Genomic DNA, 26,267 nt, shown 5'->3' with positions numbered 1-26,267 from the left:
CTGTTAAGACTAGAGTTTGTTTTTACTTACAAAACAAAAAAAAACCCAAAAAACCCCAGCTTTTTGAGGGCAAATAGTAAACAAACCAAGTGATTTAGAACTTAAGTATGAATATAAGTAAAACAGAGTCAATTATTTTTGACGGCCATAATCAGGTTATACATGTAAGCAATCTGCTGCAGTTTCAGGCACTTTGTGAAATACAAAGGGAAGGAAGGTAAGAGGTAGCAAAGCATCATAATTAAAGAGACTAAAACTATTTTTTAAAAAACTTACTTTAAGAATTTCATCCACACAGCTCACATCACCAGAAGCAGATGCCTAAAGAAAGAGGAAAAGAAACACACGTTAGATATGGAGTCATTTCTTATTAGATTTTCATCATTTGTTGCACAGCTTTAACATTATTAGAAATGAGATTAAAATTAAAGGCATATTTAGTATCGCACTACTCTAAGTCAGAACACTAATTAGAATCTTTGGACTAATTTCCTTAAATACAAATTTTCAAGCACTAAAAAAATTTTAATCACTAAGCTGTACATGACTGGAAGAACTTTATATTTTTAAAAAATTTTTTAATTAATTAATTTATCTTTGGCTGCATTGGGTCTTCGTTGCTGCGCACAGGCTTTCTCTAGTTGCGGCGAGTGGGGGCTGCTCTTCACTGAGGTGCGCAGGCTTCTCATTGTTGTGGCTTCTCTTGTTGCAGAGCATGGGCTTGAGGCACGCAGGCTTCAGTAGTTGGGGCAGGTGGGCTCAGTAGTTGTGGCATACGGGCTCTAGAGTGCAGGCTCAATAGTTGTGGTGCACGAGCTTAGTTGCTCCGCGTCATGTGGGATCTTCCCAAGACCAGGGCTCGACCCGTGTCCCCTGCATTGGCAGACGGATTCTTAACCACTGCGCCACCAGGAAAGTCCCAAGATAAGATTCCTTAAAAAAAAATTTAAGGACTTCCCTGGTGGCGCAGTGGTTAAGAGTCTGCCTGCCAATGCAGGGGACATGGGTTCGAGCCCTGGTCCGGGAAGATCCCACATACCGCAGCGCAACTAAGCCCCTGCGCCACAACTATTGGGCCTGCGCTCTAGAGCCCGTGTGCCACAACTACTGAGGCTACACGCCTAGAGCCCACGCTCCAAAACAAGAGAAGCCACCACGATGAGAAGCCCGTGCACCGCAACGAAGAGTAGCCCTCACAGCAACAAAGACCCAACGCAGCCAAAAAAGGAATCTTATCTTTCTTACACTTGGATTAGAAATAATTTTTAAAATGTACTTTTTTCAGGTGAACAATTTGTCAAAAATTTAAAAGCTGGTTTATATACAAAATATACCATGGTACTGAGATCATCATTTCACATAAATAACAAACAGAATAAAACCAATATTATTGAAAGATTAGTTGTCTGGAACATGCTGGACATTTTACATAGTATTTCTTAAATCTCGAAAGTTAATTTTATTCTGAAGTACAAACAGGAACTGGAGAGCTACAGTGAAGTCTAACTCTAAGGATCATGTTATATTATTTGAAGAAAGAACAAGTTACCACTTTACTGTTCTCTTGAGAGGAGTAATTATATGACAAATGCTACAAACAATGAGTTTCCCAAGGCCACAAGAAAGATTTTTAAATGTCCTTAAGACAGCATTTTACCTATTCCTGATCCCTTCCCCCACCGTTTTAAGCTATGATTTTCAGCTACTGATATTACTTAAAATATTTTTTATTGCAAAAACTAGATTAAAAGATAAAATTTCAGCTATTTCACAACGAATACTCACTTCTTTGGTTATTCTGAATAGCATGTTTTGGTACATAGTTATAACTACCGTAAATTTCAAACCACTACTATGCCTGGAGCAGCTGCCTCAAACCTTTAAGTGTAACCAGAGAAAAGGATCATGGCCTCCAAACCATAAAACATTACCATCTTCATGTACCCAAAAAAGTTCCAACATTCACTGCAACGAACCATGCCCACATCTCATTGATGAGCATCACAATGAGAAGAGAAGTAATTTTTTTTAAAACAAAAGAACACAAGATGTATTATTCCATAAAATCAAAACGAGGTAATCTAAGGTATTGATAGACCATGTTTTAATTCTGTAACTGACTTGTCATTTTAATATTTGAGAACAATGAATGACATTTTCTCTACTGCTCAAGAGGGGCAGCTAAGAGCTCTACAGATTCACTTGGGAGTCAATCACACGTCTTTCCTTAAACTTTTACATTCCTTACTATTAAGACAAAGAGACAGTTCAAGTTCAAACATAATTTCAGGGTGAATTGCTTCATATAGTTACAATGTTAAAAAGCTCTAAATGTGTGACTTACATCCAATGGTTGGGAAGGTATTTTCAGCTTGGTGAGATGAGCTTTGCTGCTGGGCTTTAGTTCAGTCATACTGTTGCCATGAGATTGGCTGCTGTAGTGTTCAGAGGACAGTTTTGGTTCCATGGATTCCTGTCCATCCATAGGCCGCACATAGGCAGTGGGTTTCTGTAACATTGAACTGGACTTTGACATCAATGAAGGCGGGAAAGACTGATTTGAGTGCTGCCCACTTGAAAAAGGTACTCGGGAAGGAGAATCCCAGTTTGCATCAGGGTCCCGAGGTGATTTGGAACGTTGATGTTCCTTGCTATGGTGATCATTCCCATGAGACCTGGAATGACTGGAGCTTAATGAAGAAACAGCCTGGGGTTTTCCAGGGCTGGAAGAGCGTGATTTGGAGTGTTCTGATCCATGCTGGCCTTTTTTCCGGCTACTGCTCCCACCACTGCTGTATGAGTCACGGTCATGCCTCTGGCCACTGCTATTAGCGCCACTGCTGGCACCTGCACTGGCCCGCTGGCTACTGTGTCCACTCTGTAAACCTGAGGACCGTTTCTGAGACTGAGAAGTGCTGGGTGCAGGTCCTACTGGAGTCCATTTGCTACTCTGATGAGAGCTCCCATGTCTCTGTTCAAAGAAATTTGGGTTAGATTTTTCATCTGCTGTCGGCGGTACTGTAGGCTTGGGAATTGCAACAAGCTTTGGTATAGATCTGTCTCCTATGAAATCCTTCATTTCATCGTAGTTTCCAAGCATACTCTGAATACGACTTGACAGCTTATCTTCTTTGCTAGTCTACAAAAACAATTGTAAAATAAAATTAGCAAAACTAGAAATAAAAGATGCTTCTAAACTAACTTTACAAACTTCAAATGGAATGGAACTTTTCAAAAGGAAGTCTCATCTCATATCTTAAGGTTAAAATCTCAAAACAAACTCCAAATGTATATATTTTTATGATAAAAAAATGAACTGAAAGTGAAAAACCTTCATGTTGAAACACAAATGTCCTAGAGGACACTGAGAAATATACACAATAGACTACAGGAGATTTTTTAAAAATCCAAATTCACCAATAAATATATTGGAACAGTAGTAAAATCTTTTGAAAAGCAGGAAAATTATGCCTTTATGTAATTAAGTTCCAAGTCACAGATTAGCCAATACGCACATTTTGGCAGTCTAGGAAAACATCATATTCCTTATAATTCAATGTTATAGTTAGAGGCAGAAATAAAAACTTAGTTAAACAAGTTATACGCAAATGACTTTTTAGAATTCCTTCTGTTACTGTGACTCAAGAAGTTAATAAAAATCAACAACAAATTAAGCATGGAAAATCCAGTAATAAAGTTTTAAATCTTGACTATTAATTCTGACCATCAAATGCTCCAACTTTTGAAGTCAATAATACATACTTTAAGTTTCAAGAATTATTCTTGAATAGTAAGGTCTAAGATGTCTACAAGCTTTAGGACTCTTTTGTATTCATATACATGAAAGAAAAAAGTTGACATTACATTAAAAGGGAAATCAAGACTTTGAAACAAACAGAAAAGCCTGAACCACCACTATTTATTTTGAGGTTGGCAGGAATCAGTAATGACTTTAGATTATTTGAAAATCAGTCTGAGAGGTAAATCTACAGCAATTTATTGACAACATCAAGATCAGAAATCAAATCCAATTCATTACAATGTAATTACAAAATAAATTGTAGTATGATTCAAAGAATCTGGACCAAACTCCTGTTTTTTTTCAAAATGTCTTTTATCCCAAAGTTTTGTGTTACACTCATAAATGATGTTAGTATAACTGGCCTTCACTGGACAATCCTTATAAGCTCTGAATAAATGGTTTTTATAAAGCTCCCAAATGGTTTCTACAAACACCAAATGTTATAAGGGTAAACCCAGGATATGTCGTTACATTCATATTTCATCAGAAAAAAGTCTAACCCACTCTCAATCTCATACTATAAAGCCAACAATGGTCACTAGTGCTGCAATACATAGTATTACAACTATTATACACAGTACAAGCCTTTAAATTATAATAATACTTCCAATGAAATCCAAAGCCAAATCAAACATTAGAGAGACATTTGTGGCCACTACAGCTACAACAGTCATCAGATTCAGTGTTTTATGTAATCCCAAATCAAGTACCATGATAGTTAAAAAAAAAAAAAAAAAAAAAAGCAATTAGTTCAATTTATTGAACGTTTGATAACATGCTTTAATCTAAATTTGATATTGTTAATTAAGCATTAAACATATAGAAAATCAGGATTTAGTATATAATAACAGAAAAAGAATCAGATTGATGCTGAAGACACATTTATTCAAACTTACTAATAATCACTGAAACTTAGTAAACTAAGTAAGCAAATGGCAAGAAATAGGGAGAAACAAAAGAATCTATGAAATATTTGTCTTTGATGTTATACCCAAACAGCCAAGGAAACAGCAGACAATGCATAGTGATTCACAAACTTTTAATTTAATTCAAGGCTCAGAAAGGTGAAATGCCTGCTCAGGGTTAGTGGTAGAGCCAGTAATACAGATATGAATGTTTGAGCTACTCCAGACCATATTTCAAGAGTATAGGGTAGCAATGGGGGTAGGGATGGGGGGTTGTGAGGATGACGTTAGGGTACTAGTGATGCTGTAGTTCTTGATTTGTGTACTAATTATGTGAGGATGCTCATGTGGTGAAAATTCTTTCATTTGTAACACTTACTTTGTGTACTTTTCTATAGTATGTTACACTGCAATGAAAAGTTTACATCAAAAAAGTATATTCTATTATGAGAAAAGGAAAAACTGTTAAAAGGTGTAACATAATAACTCTTTCTAATATAAAAACTCAAGTTTAAAAATTTTAAAAGCAAAAAATGTTATGTTACAGGGGAAAAAACATTCAACAGACAACTTACAACTTTGTATGGCTCAGCAAAGAGAGGAGAGCTAGGTGGGAAGGCGTCGTCCCCCTGCTGAATTTCTTGATTCCGCCTTTCCCGTTCTTTCATACGCAGCACATTCCGGTCTTCACGGTTCATGTTGCTATGAAGAGAAACACAACCTTTACATCACAGGAAGAAAAGGAAAAATTAAATGTTCTGTACTCATTTTGTCACTTTAACGCTTCAATCGGAGATTCCCTTTCAACTTTCAAGTAATAACAGGCATTAGCACTGAAGTTGGGTTTTGGCAACGGTTTTATCAACTAAACCAACAGTGTCTTCCACAACTATCCAGACAGGAAACATTAGCCCAGAATATTAGGATCCACCCCACTGAAATACTTAACCTTATGAACTTTTAAATGTTCTGCTAGCTAAAAGTCAACTAAAACTTCTATATTCAAAGGGAAAGTAGTACTTAAACCCATAATTCTTAATATTTCCTATAAGCCTTCTGTGGTTTCCTCTTCAGAAATCTAGCTATTCTTTGCCATTAGAGGCATACAACCCACTCCCACCTACCACCCTCTCCCCCCAGGGTCCAGTGCTTTTCTCTACTTTGCATCTACCTTATCTTGATTTCTTTTTGTCCCAAACACAGCTTCCTTGGTGTCCATCCTTATGGCAGTTTGACCTCAGCTTTGCTGTTGCTCTAGATTCCCTAAAAAACGACATTTCTGCTCTAAATACATTAATATTTCAATTAGCACCTCAATAAATGGCAAAACTGAGGCTTTCAGCAATAGAATCTAAAATTAACTTGGGTTAGTAACAGTAGTCGAAATTGTATGGAAAAAGAAAAAGTCTTTTGGGAGAAAGGGTAAATGAGGGTGTCATTTCTATAATCATGACAGTATGTTGTCATACTGTTGTCACTAAGAACAAACCAAGGAAAATATTTTATTTATAGCAGCAGGAATTTTGGTTAAATAGATAATGAAAAATGTTGTCAACACACTCTTCCCAGGAGATAGATTTAATCATCTGTCCTGGTTATGTTTTGTTTTGTTTTGAAAGTCCTGTTGGCGGCCAAAGGGAAAAAACAGGTTATACTGTGGAGTATTTCCAGCCTTATGATTCATAAATCAAATCAAATCAGAAAATTAAAGTCAATCAAGACTGGGGGAAACTATAATCATAAAATGAGAATGGACAGCAAAACCAATATATTCTTGAGGACTTTTATAAGTACAAATAAACATTCAAAGATAAAACATCCTGATTTGCACAGTTTAATATCATGCAAATAAAGCAATTTAGTGTTTAAAAAAATGTTCTAAGTGTCCAAATATGTATTCAAGTTCTTTCTTACATGCACAATTTTCTAATAAATTTATAAAAGAATATAAACTATTTTGAGGTTATGGAAATAGTGTGTGCTTGCTTTGGTCTCCCATCAGAACCACAAAAAGTATTTGATTCTTTCTTTAATAAATACCATAAAACATCTACACTTTGGTACTCAAAAATAAAAACAAAGAACATTTATTATCCTCCAGCACACTTGAACCAACTAATAACTGTATATCACCAACAGTCAGGTTTCAAATAGACCTCTAGGGCTATGGTGCTGCAACATACAAACTTATCTGTATCTGTTAGGGTCTATGTTAACGACCGATTTCCTTATGTTTCCCTAAATTTAATTCTTGAAAGATCAGAAAACAACAGAAATGCCTTATTTAAACTATGATTTAATTTTATGTATTCAACAGCACTAAAATAATCATGCAAGAAAAACGTGAACATTTACTTCAAAAACGGATGATTCCCACAACAAAATTCCTCCTATAATTCAATAATAAAAAACCTTTTCTTAAACAATAAGTCATCACACTGAATACTTCCTCTTTTAAACAAGGCTGCCAAGAAGCTCATAATGAAATTAAATGATTATACGAACTAATATTAAGTTCTATAAGCTTATAGAACTATAAGCTTATAGAACAATAACTTATATAGAACTATATAAGCTTATAAAAACTAATATTCTAGTTGTAGCTCTTATTCTCTAATTTTTTTCTGATTTGACTTATTTTCACATCTAATATGTCAGTTCTATTCTTTTCTCCTGTGTCTTTCAACATCAGTATCTCTGCCTAAAATAAAGTTTTCCCCAAAGCAGTAATTCCAGTAATTCCACTTGAGCTGCCCTAAAATTATTATGAAATTTAAGTATGACTCAATTTGAAGTATATCTCTGTTTGTAGAGGCAAAACGATATTCCTCAGGACATCTGCAACTGTACTGAAACAGGATTCAGTAAAAAATAACAAATTGCTGTATCACAACAATATGTGACTACTAGATAAAAAAATTTTTAAAAGAAAATTAGCAAGTAGAAAGGAGGTTCTTCATCTAAAATTTTTAATTACTTAAGGTACATTGTTTAAGTACCCATCCGGTACTTATTTTAAGTTGATATATTAATGACAAATTTTTTCTTCCAGTTTTACTGAGGTATAATTAATATACAGCACTGTACAAGTTTAAGGTGTACAGTATAATGATTTGATATATATCATGAAGTGATCATAACAGTAAGTTGAGTGAACATCCATCATCTCATATAGATACAGAATTAAAGAAATAGAAAAAAATTATTTTTCTTGTGATAACTAATGATTTACTCTCAACTTTCATATAAAACATACAGCACTGTTAATTTTATTAATCATGTTGTACAGTACCTCCCTAGTACTTATTTATAACTGGAAGTGTGTACCTTTTGACTGCCTTCATCCGATTACCCAGACCCTGACCCCAACACCCCCCATCTCTGGTAACCACAAGTCAGATCTCTTTTTCTGAGTTTGTTTTTGAAGTATAATTGACCTCCAACACTATGTTAGTTCCTGTAACACAACATAGTGATTTGATATTTCTATAACATTTGAAACTGATCACCACAATGAATCTAGCTAAGGTATGTCACCATACAAAGATATTACATAGTTATGACCATATTCTCCACACTGTATATTTCAAACCCTTGACTCATTTACTTTGCAGCTGGAGTTTGTACCTCTTAATCTCCCTCACCTGTTTCTTTCCTTCCCCCCCAATCCCTTCCCTCTGGCAACCACCTGTTTGTTCTCTGTATCTAAAACTCTGTTTCTGCTTTGTTGTTTGTTTGTTTTTTAAGATTCCACATATAAGTGAAATCATACAGTATTTGTCTTTCTCTAATTTATTTCACTTAACATAATACCTTCTAGGTCCATCCATATTGTTGCAAATTGCACAATTTCATTCTTTGTTATGGCTGAGTAATTTTCCATTATAAATATTTATAGATCACATCTTCTTTATCCATTCATCTACTGATGGGAACTTCAGTTGCTTCCGTATCTTGGCTATTGTAAATAATGCTGCAATGAACATAAGGGTGCACATATCTCAAGTGTTTTTGTTTTCTTCAGGTAAATACCCAGAAGTGGAATTGCTGGATCATATGGCAGTTCTATTTTTAATTTTTTGAGGAATCTCCATCTTGTTTTCCTTAGTGGCTGCACCAATTTACATTGCCACCAACAGTGCACAAGGGTTCTCTTTCCTCTACATCCTCCCCAACACTTTTTATTTGTTTTCTTTTGATAAAGGCTATTGTGTGTGAGGTGACATCTCATTGTGGTTTTGATGTGCATTTCCCTGATGATTAACCATGCTGAGTATCTCTCCTGTGCCTCTTGGCCATCTATAATGTTTTCCTTGGAAAAATGTCTACAGATCCTCTGGCCATTTTTCAATTGGGCTGTTTGTGTTTTTTATGTTGAGCTGTATGAGTTCTTTTACATTTTGAATATTAACCACTTATCTGACAGAGCATTTGGAAATATCTTCTCCCACTCAGTAGGCGGCCTTTTCATTTTGTTGATCATTTCCTTCACTGTGCAAAAGCTTTCTAGTTTGACACAGTCCCATTTGTTTATTTTTGCTTTTGTTTCCCTTGCCTGAAGGAATATATCAAAAAATATCACTGAGACCAATGTCAAAGAGCATACTATGTTTTCTTCTAGGAGTTTTATGGTTTCAGGTCTTACATTTAAGTCTTTAATTCATTTTGAATTTATTTTTGTACATGGTGTTAGAGAGTAGTCCAGTTTGACTCTTTTGCATATAGCTGTCCAGTTTCCCAACACCATTTACTGAAGAGGCTATATTTCCCTCATTGTATATTCTTGTCTCCTTTGTCATAGTTTAATTGCTCATGTACGTATGAGTTCATTTCTGAGCTCTCTGTTCTGTTCCACTGATCTATGTGTCTGTTTTTGTGCCAGTACCATACTGTTTTGATAGCTGTAGATTTGTGGTATGGTTTGAAATCAGGGGACATGATGCGTATAGCTTTGTTCTTTCTCAAGACTGTTTTGGCCATTCAAGGTCTTTTCTATTTCCATACAAATTTTAAAATTATTTGTTCTAGTTCTGTGAAAAGTGCCACGTGTATTTTGATAGAGATTGCATTGAATCTGTACATTGCCTTGGGTGGTATGGTCATTTTAATAACATTAATTCTTTTAATTCATGAACATGTTTATCTCTTTCCATCTATTTGTATCATCTTCAATTTCTTTCATCAGTGTCTTATAGTTTTCCAAATACAGATCCTTTACCTCCTTAGTTAGGTTTACTCCTAGGTATTTTATTCTTTTTGATGCAATTGTAAATAGGATTATTTTCATAGTTCATTGTTAGTGTATAGAAATGCAACAGATTTCTGTATAATAATTTTTTATCCTGCACCTTTACCAAATTCACTGATGAGCTCTAGTAGTTTTTCAGTGATGTCTTTAGAATTTTCTATTTATAGTATCATGTCACCTGCAAACAGTGACAGTTTTTACTTCTTCTTTTCCAATTTGGATTCATTTCTTTTTCTTACCTGTTTGCTGTGGCTAGAACTTCCAATACTATGGTGAATAAAAATGGCAAAAGTAGACATCCTTATCTTGTTCCTGATCTTAGAGGAAATGGTTTCAGCTTTTCACCATTATGTTGTTAGCTACAGGCTTATCATATACAGCCTTTATTATGTTGAGGTATGTTCCCTCTAAACCCACTTTGCGGAGAGCTTTTTATCATAAATGGACACTGAATTCTGTCTGAGGCTTTTTCTGCATCTATTGAAATGATCATTTAATTTTTATTCTCCAATTTGTTAATGTGTATAACACTGATTTTCAGATGTGGAACCACCCCCTTGAACCTCTGACATAAATCCCACTTGATCATGGTGTATTATTCCTTTAATGTATTATTGAATTCAGTTTGCTAACATTTTGTTGAAGATTTTTGTATCTACATTCATCAGTGATACTGGTCTGTAATTTTCTTTTTTTGTGTTGTCCGTGTCTGTATCAAGGTAATGCTGGCCTCAAAGAATGAGTTTGGAAATACTCCTTCCTTTGCAATCTTTTTGAACAGTTTGAGAATGATAGGTGTTAACTCTTCTCTAAATGTTTGGTAGGATCCTCCTGTGAAGCCATCTGGTCCTATACTTTTGTTCGTTGGGACTTTTTAATTTTTTTTTTTTTTTGCGGTACGCGGGCCTCTCACTGTTGTGGCCTCTCCCGTTGCGGAGCACAGGTTCCGGACGCACAGGCTCAGCGGCCATGGCTCACAGGCCCAGCCGCTCCGTGGCATGTGGGATCCTCCCGGACCGGGGCACGAACCCGTGTCCCCTGCATCGGCAGGTGGACTCTCAACCACTGCGCCACCAGGGAAGCCCGGGACTTTTTAAATTATTGATAAACTTCATTACTGGTAATTCGTCTGTTCATATTTTCTACTTCTTCCCAATTCAGTAAAATTCAAAACAGTTTTAAATGAAATCCTAGGGACAAAAAGAAATGCAGAGAAATATCTGCAACTTTAGTTGGTTGGTTGCTGGTAAAGATAATGGTGTAGCAATTTTATTGCTACAAGACTGAACAAATAAGTAAATGTAAACATCCTGAAACTTTTAGGGAACCAGGGACCTTACTATGAGGAAACAGACACAAATATAGAGTGGAATAAGGAGAAAAAGAACCTTTGGGGATTAGGAGGTAGTACTATGAACTCATGCTTATATTAAAAATAAAATAAATTATACCTAAGTATATATACACACATATACATATATACACACACACATATATGGTGTCTCTAGCTCCATCCACTGAAAGAGTCTAGAAGCAGTGACAATCTGGTAGAAAGAAGCACCCGCAGCAACCAAATTTTGTTTTCTAATATCATTCCCTGCTAAAATGGAATAGGACTTCTTGGGGAAATAGTGAATTCCAGAGTTACAGCAAGAAAGGTAAAAAGTGAGCCTAAAGTATCTTGTTGTAACAGTAAGAAAATGCTCAAAAACAGATGGAGACATATCAAAAGGACACAAGATCCAGCTTGAAGGGGCTCTCACCGGTCAAATTTTAAAACATGAGCATCACAATGAACAAGCAACAGAATATAACAAATTGAATGAAAAAAGAATCCCTGAGACCTATACCCAATATCTTGTAAAAATCTATAATGGAATATAATCCTCAAAAAAGCCAGAATCACTATGCTGTACACCTGAAACTAACACAATATTGTAAATCAACTATACTTAAAAACAAAAGAAAAATCCCTGAATCCGCAGAATAATAGCAAAGAATAAAATTAAAAGACAAATAAGTCAGGGGGCAAATGTACTTCTTCATAGAAAAATGCCAACTAATAAATGTAGGAGAAATGAAAGAATTAAAAAAATCGCTTTTCTGCAGCCACTAAAGTAATAATTAAGGCAAAAAACATCAATGGATGCTAAAACCATTGGGTAAAAATTTGGGAGGCAATGGAATATTCAGTATCACCCCCACAGAATATCAAGTATAAAGAAAAAAATCTTTGAAGTAGAGAAGTAAACACTACCCATAATCAAGTGATCAGACTTATATCAATAGTGGGGCAAACTGACATCATGTGCCTTCTAATGTGATGCACTAAAGACATATCACCACCTCAGTATTCTACCTGCTAAAAATATTTAACCTGAATCTAATCACAAGTAAGCAGACAAACCTAAACTGAGAAACATTCTTCAGAACTGGCCTGGACTCTTCAAACAATGTCAGAGAACAAAAGGAGAGACAAACAGACAGGGGCAGGCATTGGAGATTATGTCTATATTCTACATTCAAGATGACACAACAGGACTTCCCTGGTGGCACAGTGGTTAAGAATCCGCCTGCCAATGCAGGGACACGGGTTCAATTCCTGGTCCAGGAAGATCCCACATGCCGCAGAGCAACTAAGCCCATGAGCCACAACTACTGAGCCCACATGCCACAGCTACTGAGCCCACATGCCACAACTACTGAAGCCTGAGCACCTAGAGCCCGTGCTCCACAACAAGAGAAGCCACCACAATGAGAAGCCTACACACTGCAACGAAGAGTAGACCCCGCTCGCCACAACTAGAGAAAGTCTGCATGCAGCAATGAAGACCCAACGCAGCCATAAATAAATAAATAAATAAGAAAGAAAGAAAGAGGACACAACTAAATGCAATGCATGATCCTTCATACCCCAGACCCTGGATCTGAGGAGGAAAAAATGATTGTGAAGGTCATTAATGGAAAACTTGGGAAAATTTTAATATGAATGGTATTTCAGATAATCATAGCAATGTGATAACTGTATTTGTTTATGCAGGAGAAAATCTTTGATTCTTACTTAGGACATACACAACACACAGGCTAAATGTCATCATGTTTGCCAACTCTCAAATGGTTCAATGACCACTGGAATATATATTTATTATGTATAGATAGCATGTATATAGATAGTATGTGTGTGGAGGGTGGGAGAGACAGACAGAGAGACAGACAGAGAGAGATGGATAAAGGAAGGAGGGAAAGACACAGGGTGAGGGAGGGAAAGAGTCAGGAAGAGGAGAGGGAAGAGTAGCAGCAGCAGCAATTAAATGTTCGCAGTAAAATGTTAACAATCTAGGTGAAGGGTACACAGATGTATATTATACTTCTCTTATAGGTGTGAGATTTTTCAAAATAAAAGATGGAAGGATAAGAGTGATAAAATTTACATATTAGAGCACTATGGGTGCTTTCCAACATTTTTCAGCCTTGGGATTTACCATCAAACTGTCTCTTCTCTAGGGCTTAAAGTATTTCTCTCAGGACTAAGGTGCACTCCTGTCTCCAAATTCACACCGATATCCAATTCTCCTCAACTCCTCTGGGTCACAATTTATTACATTTCAGAAAGAAATTACATTTATTACACTGCTAGGAGGGGACAACATCCACATGCCAAGCTCAGCTCCCTAAAGTAAATGGGCATCCAAAATTTATCTAAAGCAAGATTTAATGTTTATTATTAAGTGTACTATTAACTTAATATGCAACAAGCATCTATTAAATACTTAGCATTGGGGAGAGAACAAGAAGAATTGGCCACACTAGATTAAAACTTACTATAAGCCATCACCATTATCAAAATAGCATGGTAGTGCACAGAAATGAAGAAACTGATCAGTAAAACAGAGGGAAGAAATAAACCCAAAGATATATGGGATTTTAATAGTTAACAAAACCAATTCAATAATAAAATGTTTTGGGACTTCCCTGGTGGTCCAGTGGGTAAGACTCCTCGCTCCCAATGCAGGGGGTCAGGGTTCAATCCCTGGTCGGGGAACTAGATCCCACATAAATGCCGCAACTAAGAGTCAGCATGCTGCAACTAAATGATCCTGCATGCCACAACTAAGACCCGGCCCAGCCTAAATAAATAAATAAATAAAATTTTAAATAAATAAATAAATTTTTTAAATAAATGTTTTATTTAATAACAACAGTTAAAAACCACGTACTTTTCTAAGATAACAGTTATAAAATGGTGAAGACATTTCAAACTCAGCCAGAAAAAAGACAAATCCTTCAGCCCAGTAACCTCACTCGTGGGACTATATTCCACAGAATTAAAAGCACAGCCATATGCTATGAAGATGTTTACTGCAGCACTGTTTTTAGCGGTAAAACAATTTAAAATAACTGAATGCCCAAGAACAAAGAAATGCTTAAATAAACCATTGTTTTTTAAAACAAATGAGGTAGATCATTGCCAGTTACCTTGGAGGAATTTCCATAAATGCTGTTTTGTGAGGAAAACTAGATGCAACACAATGTATGCCATATGACTGATGACCTCATTATTTCTTTAGGGTAAACTCAGAAGTAGAATTGTTAGGTGTTGAGTATATAGAAAGAATGAGATACAACTAACTCAACTAACAGCAAAATATGCCAACTACTATTCTCATAAGCTAAACACAAGAAAACTGAAATCTGAATATCCAGTTTTCACACATAATATGAAGGATGTCTCTCTATTTAGGTAAATCTTCTTTCTTGTCCCTAATAAATATTTTGGCTGTTCTTGTAAATGTTAATAAGGAACAGTCTTCCACTTTTGTATTTTCCAACAGAGATAAACCTTTCTAAAACAATTTTTATTGAAATATAGTTATTTACAACATTGTGTTAGTTTCAGGTATACAGCAAAGGGATTCAGTTATACACATATATATATGTATATATTCAGATTCCTCTCCATTATGGGTTACTACAAGATACTGAGTATAGTTCCCTGTGCTATACAGTGGGCCCTTGCTGGTTACCTATTTTACATATAGTAGTGTGTATATTTTAAACCCAAACTCCTAATTTATCCTTCCCCTCTGGTAACCATAAGTTTGTTTCTATGTCTGCAAGTCTATTTCTGTTTTGTAAATAAGTTCATTTGTATCATTTTTTTAGATTCCACATATAAGCAATATCATATTTGTCTTTCTCTGATGACTTACTTTACTTAGTATGATAATCTCTAGGTCCATCCATGTTGCTGCAAATGGCATTATTTCATTCTTTCTGATGGCTGAGTAATATTTCATTGTGTATATATACCACATCATCTTTATCCATTCATCTGTTGATGGACACTCAGGTTGCTTTCATGTCCTGGCTACTGTAAATAGTGCTGCTATGAACACTGGGGTGTATGTATCTTTTTGAATTATAATTTTCTCCAGATATATGCCTAGGAGTGGGATTGCTGGATCATATAGTAACTCTGTTTTTAGTTTTTTTAAGGAACCTCCATACTGTTCTTCATAGTGGCTACACCAATTTATATTCCCACCAACAGTGTAGAGGCTTCCTGTTTCAAAAGAGATAAACCTTGATGGGTCTGTTTTTCCAATTACACAAGTAATACTCGCTCTTTGCTCAAAAACTCTAATATGATTAACGTAAAGTAGAAAGTAGAAGTCACCAATAGTTTCAGGGAAGTGAAACTTCCCTTTAATATTGCAAAGAGTCACACATTAGTCGTGTAGAAAACTGTTACACATACAGTTCTTATTTCATTTAATAAGTAATGAACATAGTTCCATATCAATACATATGAATTTTCATTCTTTGATTGACTGCATAGTATTCATTTAGCCAGAAAGCCCCTGATAGGTAGGTTGTATCCAGAATTTAGTATGATAAACATTATAATGATTGTGTGTGTGTGTGTGCACGTGTGCACCCGCACACTATTTCAGTTTCAGATAAATTTCTCCACGTGAAATTGCTGAGTCGAAGGATATATGCTATACCATTTTAACGTATATCACTAAACTGCTTTTCGAAAAGATGTGTTAACTGACAGCGCCCCAATGGAGTATGAAACTGCCCTTTAACCATGCCATTTTCAATCCCAGGCATTATGAGTCTTTTTTAATTGTGCCACCAATCTGAGAAGTAAAAAAAAAAAATTATTCCAACGTTATTTGTTTATTTCATTCATTTAACAAATACATGAGCCTGTCTACTATGTCTAGGTACTATCTTAGGAGCCAGAGATAAAACGGAGAATGACTCATGGTCTTTGACCTTATAAAGCTCATAGTCAACTGCTTTCTAGTCAATTTCTCCGATAGTTAAACCACACATCTTTTTCATGTCCTACTTAGCCATTCATATTTCTTCTCCTGTGAACTGCCTATTTACATCTTTTGCCCATTTTTCTATTAAAGTGATAGTCTTTTGATTATGTAATAATGCTTTCTCAATCTGCCCTATATCTTAGCTGAGGAATATAAGGTTAGGACTAAATCTTATGCTAAACTGCATCCTAATTCTACTGACCACCTCCTTCAAGTCGTCTGCCTCCTCTTTCAGGACCACTCCCAAACTAGGGGAAGGCCATGCCTAAACTCTCCTCAATCTAAGATGCAAACTTCACACTGTGGTTTTCAAAGTTTGTCAATGCTCTCCCCAAGTCTCTTGATTTGTTTCTGACTGGCTCTTTTTTTTTTTTTTAATTTATTTGTTTGGCTACGCCTGGGTCTTAGTTGCAGCACGTGGGATGTTCAGTTGCAGTATGTGGGATCTAGTTCCCTGACCACGGATCAAACTCGGGCCCCCTGCATTGAGAGCATGGAGTCTTAGCCACTGGACCACGAGGGAAGTCCGTCTGGCTGGCTTTTTGACTTTCACCTTGATCTGAATCTGTTTAGCCTCTCTGGAGTTTTCCATTCTTTATTTCTGTGGTCTAACTAAAATCAATCTAAAGAAATAACTTTAAATGTCTATACTACAGATAATGTGCTATCTGTATCTTTACTTCTCAGTTACCTAGTATCTGAAGAGACTAAAAGTGAATTATACTATGGACTACATGGGACTGAGGTACTAAAGGAAGGAAAGGGCTGGCTTTGATAGGCAGCCTCTGCTACCCATTGCAGTTATTCTAAGTCTTATCCACCCACTACTAGCAGCTCTGTCCAAGTGAAACTGCATTTATAGCGGAACTGGACAAATTTGAAAGCGGTTATTTCTCAGTCATTTATATTTCTCTGAAGATCCTTGGGACCTCCTGGGGAGAAAATGGAAGGAAATGAGAGAGAGGTTAAGAATACCAATCTCAGGGAATTTCCTGGCAGTCCAATGGTTAGCACTCGGCACTTTCACTGCCGGGGCCCAGGTTCAATCCCTGATCCGGAAAGACACTGCAAGCCGTGCGGCGAAGCCAAAAAAGCAAAGAAAAAAAGAGAATAGCAATCTCAGAAGAGCATCAAAAATAACTCAAAGCATATGGTACATGTGCAGTAACTATATACTGGAAGAATATTTGGGGGAAAAAGGGATGTCCTCCCTTATTTCTCCATAATCAATATCAAAGAAGCTAAGGTATTAATTCGCAAAATGACCCTCTATTTCCTAACACACAGTTCTTCAAATCGTAGTGATTCAGGTGGTTTAGTTATAAGCAAAGACTATTGGATAATCTTGATGTAGAGTGGTATCCTTGCTAATAAAAACTCTCAAACATAAAACATCTAGTAACCAAAAACCAATACAGGCAATTACCTCTTTATTAACTTCTTAAATACCTTAACAAAGTAACGTAACTTCCAAACTTCAATTGAGCTGTAAACAGCTGAGGCACCATAATTTTATAAATGGGACAATTAGGGATACCTGCTGTTTAGTTGTGATTATATAACATACTAGACATATGATTTAGGCAAATAATCTCCCTAAACCTCAGTTTCGTCTATTATAAAATGTTCATACTAATCTGATGGTAAGGATTAGATGAGAGAACTATTTGAATGTAGTTGAGTATTTAACACTATACAAGAGGGCTTCCCTGGTGGCACAGTGGTTGAGAATCTGCCTGCCAATGCAGGGGACACGGGTTCGAGCCTGGTCTGGGAAGATCCCACATGCCGTGGAGCAACTGGGCCCATGAGCCACAGCTACTGAGCCTGCGCATCTGGAGCCTGTGCTCCGCAACAAGAGAGGCTGCAATAGTGAGAGGCCCGCGCACCGCGATGAAGAGTGGCCCCCGCTTGCCACAACTGGAGAAAGCCCTCACACAGAAACGAAGACCCAACACAGCCATAAATAAATAAATAAATATTAAAAAAAAAAAGTAAACACCTCACTTGTAACCAAATACAGCAAACAGCTAACATAATAAATAAATAAATAAATAAATAAATCCCACTATACAAGAATAAAGGGGGGACTTCCCTGGTGGCACAGTGGTTAAGAATCCGCCTGCCAATGCAGGGGACACAGGTTCGATCCCTGGTCCAGGAAGATCCCACACGCTGTGGAGCAACTAAGCCCGTGTGCCACAACTACCGAAGCCTGTGCGCCTAGAGCCTATACTTCCCAACAAGAGAAGCCACCACAATGAGAAGCCCACGCACTGCAACGAAGAGCAGCCCCTGCTCACCGCAACTAGAGAGAGCCCACGCGCAGCAACAAAGACCCAATCCAGCCATAAATAAATAAATATATATATATATTTAGGGAAAAAAAAAAGAAGTAACAGGAAGCCTGAATAGACCCATAACAAGTGAAGAGACTGAATTAGTAGTCCAAAAACTGCCTATAAATAGAAGCTCAGGACTGCATGGCTTCATTGCTGAATTCTAACGAACGTTTAAAGAACAATTAACACTAATCCTTCACAAACTCTTCCCAAACAATGGAGAAAGGAGGAAACTCCTTCCAATTCATTTTGTAAGGGCAATAGTACCCTGATATGAGAACCAAAGACAAAAGACATTACAAGAAAAAAACCTACAGATCAATAAAAAGCTTATTACATATACATAAAAATCCTCAACAAAATATTAACAAACCAAATCCAGCAATATTACAAAGGATTGTACACCATGACTAAGTGAGGAATGCAGGATTGGCTTAATATCCAAAAATCAATTAAAGTAATACACCATAACAACAGAATATAGGACAAAAACCAAATGACCATCTCAACGGATGGAGAAAATGCATCTGACAAGTTGCGACATCCCTTCTTGACAAAAACACTCAACAAACTATGAATAAAAGAGAAGGGGGCTTCCCTGGTGGCGCAGTGGTTGAGAGTCCGCCTGCCGATGCAGGGGACACAGGTTCCTGCCCCGGTCCGGGAAGATCCCACATGCCGCGGAGCGGCTGGGCCCGTGAGCCATGGCCGCTGAGCCTGCGCGTCCGGAGCCTATGCTCCGCAATGGGAGAGGCCGCAACAGTGAGAGGGCCCGTGTACCGCAAAAAAAAAAAAAAAAAAAAGGAAATTTCCTCAAGCTAATAAAGTGCATCTACAAGGAAAACACAGCTATCATATTTAATGGTGAGGGACTGAATACCTTTCCCCTAAGATCAAGAACAAGACAAGGATGTCCTTTCACCACTTCTATTCAATACTGTATGGAGGTTCTAGTCAGTCAATTAGGCAAGAAATAGAAATAAAAGATATCTGAGCTTGAAAGGAAAAGTAAAATGATGATGTTGTACATAGAAAACCATGAAGAATCCACTGAAAATCTGTTAGAGCTAATAAACGAGTTCAACAACATTGCATGATACAAGATCGATACACACACAAAAAAGGATTGTATTTCTGTACAGTAGCTATAAACAAACCAAAAATGAAATTAAGAAAACAATTCCATTTACAATATCATCAAAAGGAATAAAATACTTAGAAAAAAATTTAACAGAAGAACAGCAAAATTTACACTCTGAAAACTACAAAACATTACTGAAAGTAATTAAAGACCTAAATAAATGGAAACAATCCTATTCACAGAATGGAAAATTTATTAAGATGAAAATACTCCCTTAATTGATCTACAGTTTCTACAGAATCCCTATCAATATCCCAGCTGACTTCTTCACAGAAAGTGACAAGTTGATACTAAAATTCACATGGAAAGTCAAAGGATCCAGAACAGTCAAAACAACCTTGCAAAAGAACAAAGCTGGAAGACACACACTTCCCAATTTCAAAACTTACTACAAACCTATAGATCAAGAAAAGAGAACTGGGAGTCCAGAAATATACCACACTTTTTTTTTTTTTCCTGGCCGCATCACGCCTCATGCGGCATTGTAGTTCACTAACCAGGGGTCGAACCCATGCCCCCTGCAGTGGAAGCAGAGTCTTAACCACTGGACCACCAGGGAAGTCCCTATACCTCACATTTGTAACAGATTTTCCACAAGAATGCCAAGACAAACAACTCAGTCAAAAAATGGGAAAAGGATTTGAATAAGTTTTTCTCCAAGGAAAATATACAAATGGCCGATAAACACATGAAAAGATGCTAAACATCATTAGTCATTAGAGAAATGCAAATCAAAACTAAGAGATACAACATCACACCCATCAGGATGGCTATTATCAACAAATTAAAATTTAAAAAAACAAACAAAAAAAAGTGTTGGCAAAAATATGGAGAAATTAGAATACTTGTGCAGTGCTGGTAAAAATGTAAAATGGTGCAGCTGCTGTGGAAAACAGTTTGATGGTCACTCTAAGAGTATAACATAGAATTACCCTATGACCCAGCTATTATACTCTTATGTATATATGGCCAATGAAAGCAGGAACTCAAACAGGTAGTTGTACACACCATGTTCATAGCACCGTTATCCACAACAGTCAAGAGGTGGAAGCAACCCAAGTGTTCACCAACAGATGAATGGACAAACAAAATGTGGTATACACATAAAAGAAATATAATTCAGCCTTAAAAAGGAATGAAATTCTGACACATGCTACCATGGATGAAGCAGTCACTTACATGAGGTATGCAGAAAAGGCAAACTGATAGAGATAGAAAGTAGAATGGTGGTTGCAAGGGGCTGGGCATAAGAGGGAATAGGGAATTATCGTTTAATGGGTATGGAACTTCTGTTTAATGGGTATGGAACTTCTGTTTAGGATGATGAAAAAGTTCTGGAAATGGACAATGGTGATGGTTGCACAACACTGTGAATGTAAATAATGCCACTGAACTGTACATTTAAAATGACTGAAATGATAAATTTTGTTATGCATATATCACAATAAAAAAAATTACAGTACTCACAGTTCAAAAAAAAGTGTGCATTCCCAATGAACCAGAAATTCATCTCCTATAATCCTTTTAATAAAAACATGTATTAGTTTTATAATCTTTTAAAATTTAAAACTTCAAAAATAGTTTAAAGAGTAAAATGTGACCTTTAACTTGCCCCTTTCAAGTGTTCAGAACCTGTTACAATGGTTTTTTTTCAATTAGTATCTTAGAACTATCCTACTGAAAAATGAAGCCATTCAGCTACCAGATTATTACATGATTTACACTCCAAAAGTCAAAATGAGACTTAAGCTAAGATTTCAATTATTTTAGAATCCAGTTTATTACAACTGCTATTAAACTGTAACTTTAAAATACACTATCTTAAAGCAAAAAGCCTTATAGGTAGAGAAATCCCTCTTGGCCTCATTTGGCAGGATTTCTCTACCCATGAGAGTCTGAAGAGGTCAGTTCCTACAAGGTAGGCAAACAGAGGTTGTACACCTGGAGATCAAAGCCAACAATAACAGAACATCAGGTCCCAAAATGGTGTTTTGCATAAAAGGACCTTTCACCCAAAGTTAGTCATGAGATTTCTATAGCCTTCAGGTTTAAAATAACATAGAAAAGGGACTTCCCTGGCAGTCCAGTGGTTAGGGCTCTGTGCTTCCAGTGGGGAGGTGGGGGGGGGTTGTTTGATTCCAGTTGGGGAACTAAGATTCCACGTGCTGTGCTGCGTGACCAAGAAAAAAAAAGGTAGTAAAAAACATGAAAGCAAAGATAATTCCATACCATTTTTGCTTTCTTCATCATATCTTTATACATTATCTAATTTCTCATAATCATGTTTCATGAATCACTTTCAACTAGGCCCTCAAAGTTTCCTGGAAATTTACTATCCTTCTCTGACGAATGCTCTTTCCTATTCCGCACAAGTATTTTCATGGAGTTCTATGACTCTTCCTCCTAGCTTCCATTCCACAAATGACCTTATCTTACTGAACAAAGATTACAAAGATTAAAGACCAGAGAGAAATCAACTATCAACTTTCAAACTATTAACATTGCATCCATTCTCTTCTTTCCTCTGGCTAAAAAAGAAAAAGCATCTCTCTATCAAAGAACAATTATGCCCATTTTGCTATCTTCTCCTAGATCTTTATCAGTTACTGCCTTCTCTCCAGCAACTTCAACTTTTCTCTCTTTAATGAATCCCTTCCATCATCATTCAAATATATTCTTCTTTAAAAAAAAAAAAAAAGTCTTCCCTGATCCCATAGATCTCTCCAGCTATTACTCTATCTCTCCTCTACTCTCCTTCACAGCCAAAAGGACTCTTGGTGATTCCCCACTCTCTCTGCAACCATTTGTTTGTTAAAAAGTGACCCAAAAACGTGTAAGGAGCAATATAGTGAACACTTGTGTTACCCATGAACCACCTTGGGAAATACAGCACTGCCAATATAGTGGAAGGCTACTGTGTACCCCTCCTGGATCACATCTCCTATGCTCCCTTCCCCTTCAAGAGATAGCCACTATTCTGATTTTGGTGTATACTTTTACTATGTATGTATCCCTAAGTAAGACATTGAATTGTTCTGCATATTTTTCAACCTTTAAAAAGGGTACACTTTAAAGACTCTGAGCCTTTTAAATTCTCAGCATTATGTTGAGGTTAATCCATCATGATACATGTTGCTGTAGTTCATTTATTTTCACTACTGTGTATCCACACAATTTACTTATCCACTCTCCAGATGATGGATATTTAGGTAGTTTCCCCTTTCTCTGCCATTACAAACAATGCTGTAATTATCTTTTTTTTTAATAAATTTATTTATTTATTTATGGCTGCGTTGGGTCTTTGTTGCTGTGTGCGGGCTTTCTCTAGTTGCAGAGAGCAGGGGCTACTCTTCGTTGTGGTGCACAGGCTTCTCATTATGGTGGCTTCTCTTGTTGCAGAGCATGGGCTCTAGGCATGCGGGCTTCAGTAGTTGTGGCACATGGGCTCAGTAGTTGTGGCTTGTGGGCTCTAGAGCGCAGACTCAGTAGTTGTGGTGCACGGGCTTAGTTGCTCCGCGGCATGTGGGATCTTCCCGGAACAGGGCTCAAACCCGTGTCCCCTGCAATGGCAGGCGGATTCTTAACCACTATGCCACCAGGGAAGTCCCTGTAATGATCATTTTTATACACTTCTCTTTGTACCAGTGAGTGAGAGTTTTCCTGGAAGAGACACCTACAAGTGGAATTGCCAGGTTGCAGGGAATGAGCATCTTCAATTTTAATTGATATACACAAACTGCTTTCCAAAATATATCCAATCACTATTCCACATTGTTTCCAACCTCCCAACATTGTTTCCAACTTCCCACACTCCACTCCTTGCCAAGATCACACTGATTTGCAAGTTGCTAAATTCAACAGACACTATCATTTTAGTTGACCTACTGCTCAACATATTCAGCCACTAATGGCTCCTTAATATATTTTTGGCTTCTATAACCCCAGCCCTCCCAGTTTTCCTAGCACCTCTGGCTTCTCCCATTCTATCTACCAGACTTCTTAAAAATTGGTGCTCCTCTGCACTCAGCCACAGGTCTTATTCAGACTCTGATTAAGTCTACATTCTTTCCCTACATTCTCATGGCTTAAAATACCATCTATATGTCTATAATACAAATACCAAAATATACTCCACATCAAGCCTGTTTGATCATGTCCTTTGACTGAGGAATATCAATCTTAATACATCCAAAATTGATTTCTTGATCTCTTTTCCCTACCGCCAACAACTTCTGCTCTAGTGATCCTCATCCTACCAACCACCTGCTCTTGCTGAACACTCCCTTCAACCTCTCTCCACATCCACTCCATAACCATGGCCTCCAAAATATGTTTTGAATTTATCAGTTCCCTTCCTTCTCCACTGCCACTGTTCAAAACAAGCCATCATTTTACCTCAGACTTGGACAAATGCTACAGCCTTCTAATTGGGACTCCTAGTTCCCCTCATCTCTCTCTAATCCATATTTCATACAGCAGCTAAAGTGATCTTTTTAAAAAAAAAATAAATTTATTTTATTTGTTTATTTATTTTTGGCTGTGTTGGGTCTTCGTTGCTGCGCGTGGGCTTTCTCTAGTTGTGGCGAGTGGGGGTTACTCTTCGTTGTGGTGCGCGGGCTTCTCACTGCTGTGGCTTCTCTTGTTGCAGAGCACGGGCTCTAGGCGCACGGGCTTCAGTAGTTGTGGCTCGCGGGCTCTAGAGAGCAGGCTCAGTAGTTGTGGCACACAGGCTTAGTTGCTCCGCAGCATGTGGGATCTTCCCGGATCAGGGCTCGAACCCGTGTCCCCTGCATTGGCAGGCGGGTTCTTAACCACTACACCACCAGGAAAGCCCTAAAGTGATTTTTTTTTTAAGTGATCTTTTTAAAACACAAACCAGATCATTTCACTCAACCCCTGCTTTAAAAATTTTAGTAAGCTTTCCACTTGCCTTAGGATAAACTTTAAGGTACTTAACATGGCCTTCAAAGCCAGGATTTGACTTTCTACTGATGTGACTCCTGCCTATCTCATCAGATTTATTTTATATCTCACTGCCCTCCCCTCCCAGCTCCCACCAAGGGCCTTTTTTAGGCTTCTTGAACTGTGGCGCTCTTTCCAGCTTAAAAAAATTCATGTAGACAATTCCTGTTTCCTTCAGAGTACCTGATCACAATTAAGATAATAATCAGGGAACGTGCTTGTTTTTCAGCATTGCATACCTAGAACATAACCTAGTAGAAAATCACTTAAATGAGTAAACTAATGAACTTCACAACTTGGTTAGAAAGTAGAGGTTCTCTCATTTACTAGGGGTTATCTCATTTACTACCTCATTTCCTGCGTTCAATATATTATCACCAAATAAAGCATTAATATTGATACTAAATGAATTCGGTTGTTTTTAAAGCAATTTCTCTAAAAGAGTTTATCTAAAAGAAAAAAAACAACATATGTACAAGAAAAAAAAACACTTGTACAGAAATGATCAATTTCTATTTTTACTTAAAACCTACACTCTCAAATGTTCACCAAATACAAGTGCTAGACTGTAAAATCTCATAATCATACTTGGCAAACTGAGACGGTATAAAAACTGAGTGTTTCAGTAACAACACCCAGAAAGAAATGATCTGTTCAAAAGAGTACTTCAAGACTGCTTTCATTTATAGTACCTGAGGAAGCCAAGAGAAAATAACACACGTCAAAAAGGCAAAATAAAGGCAATTTTATTACTTAAAATGCATATAGCAAATTAAACAAAAGTTAAAAAGCATTACACAGCAAAGGTTCTTTAGAGTTTACACTAAAAAGGAATTATTTCTGATTAATTTCATCTTCATCTGCATATGTGGAAGACAAGTGATAATAAAGTATCTGGGTTTCCTAAAATATATTTACTGTCTTAGAATATTACAAAAAAGGTTAGAGAGAAAACGCTAATGTACTGAATGAAGAAGGCGTATACTCAAAGCTTGTGAACTTAAATTAGCCCCTATCCTAATTACCCTAACTTCTTGTTAATAAGGTTCTATTAAAATGTAAATAAGCATATTGCTTTAAAAGGTAGTTAAGGTCATTTAAGGCTATTGCTCTTTAATCACGGAATACAAATTTATATATTAAATGAGTTATTATGGCAGAGAGAATATTTACTTTGAAAAATCAATTTATAAAGTGATAAGAGTAAACCTATTGTCAAACTATTTTCTAATTCAGACTTGTAACATATTTAAACAGAACTCAGAAGATTCTGAAGGCTTTATAACTCTGATTTTAAAATCTGTCTCTTCAGCATAGACCAATATTATATATACGGTACAACGTTAATACTGTAGTTAACCAGGGCATATGTTGTGTCACACACTGCACTAAGGCTAAGGATATAAAAATAAAAATTACCCATGATCTCCAAGATTTCATTGCAGCTAGACCAACTACAGAAAGGTGGCAGGAGGATAGGAGGAGGGAAGGGAAGGAAGAAGAGGAAGGGAGGGAAGTTAGTTCTGAGC

At 36.8% G+C, this 26,267-nt stretch overlaps 1 protein-coding gene across 3 annotated transcripts in view; it reads right to left on the bottom strand.

The window, feature by feature from the left end:
• The window catches only part of AFF4 (ALF transcription elongation factor 4), a 92,932-nt gene that overhangs the window by 57,583 nt on the left and 9,082 nt on the right, over positions 1-26,267 (bottom strand). For 2 of the 3 annotated variants that reach the window (XM_060008853.1, XM_060008855.1), the window contains exons 2-4: positions 5,283-5,409; positions 2,345-3,139; positions 277-321 (exon numbers count right to left, since the gene is read on the bottom strand). In XM_060008853.1, the coding sequence (XP_059864836.1) occupies positions 277-321; positions 2,345-3,139; positions 5,283-5,405 (963 nt within the window). In that variant the 5' untranslated portion in view covers positions 5,406-5,409. Of the gene's footprint in view, positions 1-276; positions 322-2,344; positions 3,140-5,282; positions 5,410-5,878; positions 5,971-26,267 lie in introns of all 3 variants that reach the window. The other variant, XM_060008854.1, reaches the window with a different exon arrangement.

Source organism: Delphinus delphis, chromosome 3 (genome assembly GCF_949987515.2).
Source record: "Delphinus delphis chromosome 3, mDelDel1.2, whole genome shotgun sequence".
NCBI lineage: Eukaryota > Metazoa > Chordata > Mammalia > Artiodactyla > Delphinidae > Delphinus > Delphinus delphis.
The sequence above is the reverse complement of the archived record's forward strand: the minus strand, read 5'-3'. Positions and strand labels throughout refer to the sequence as shown.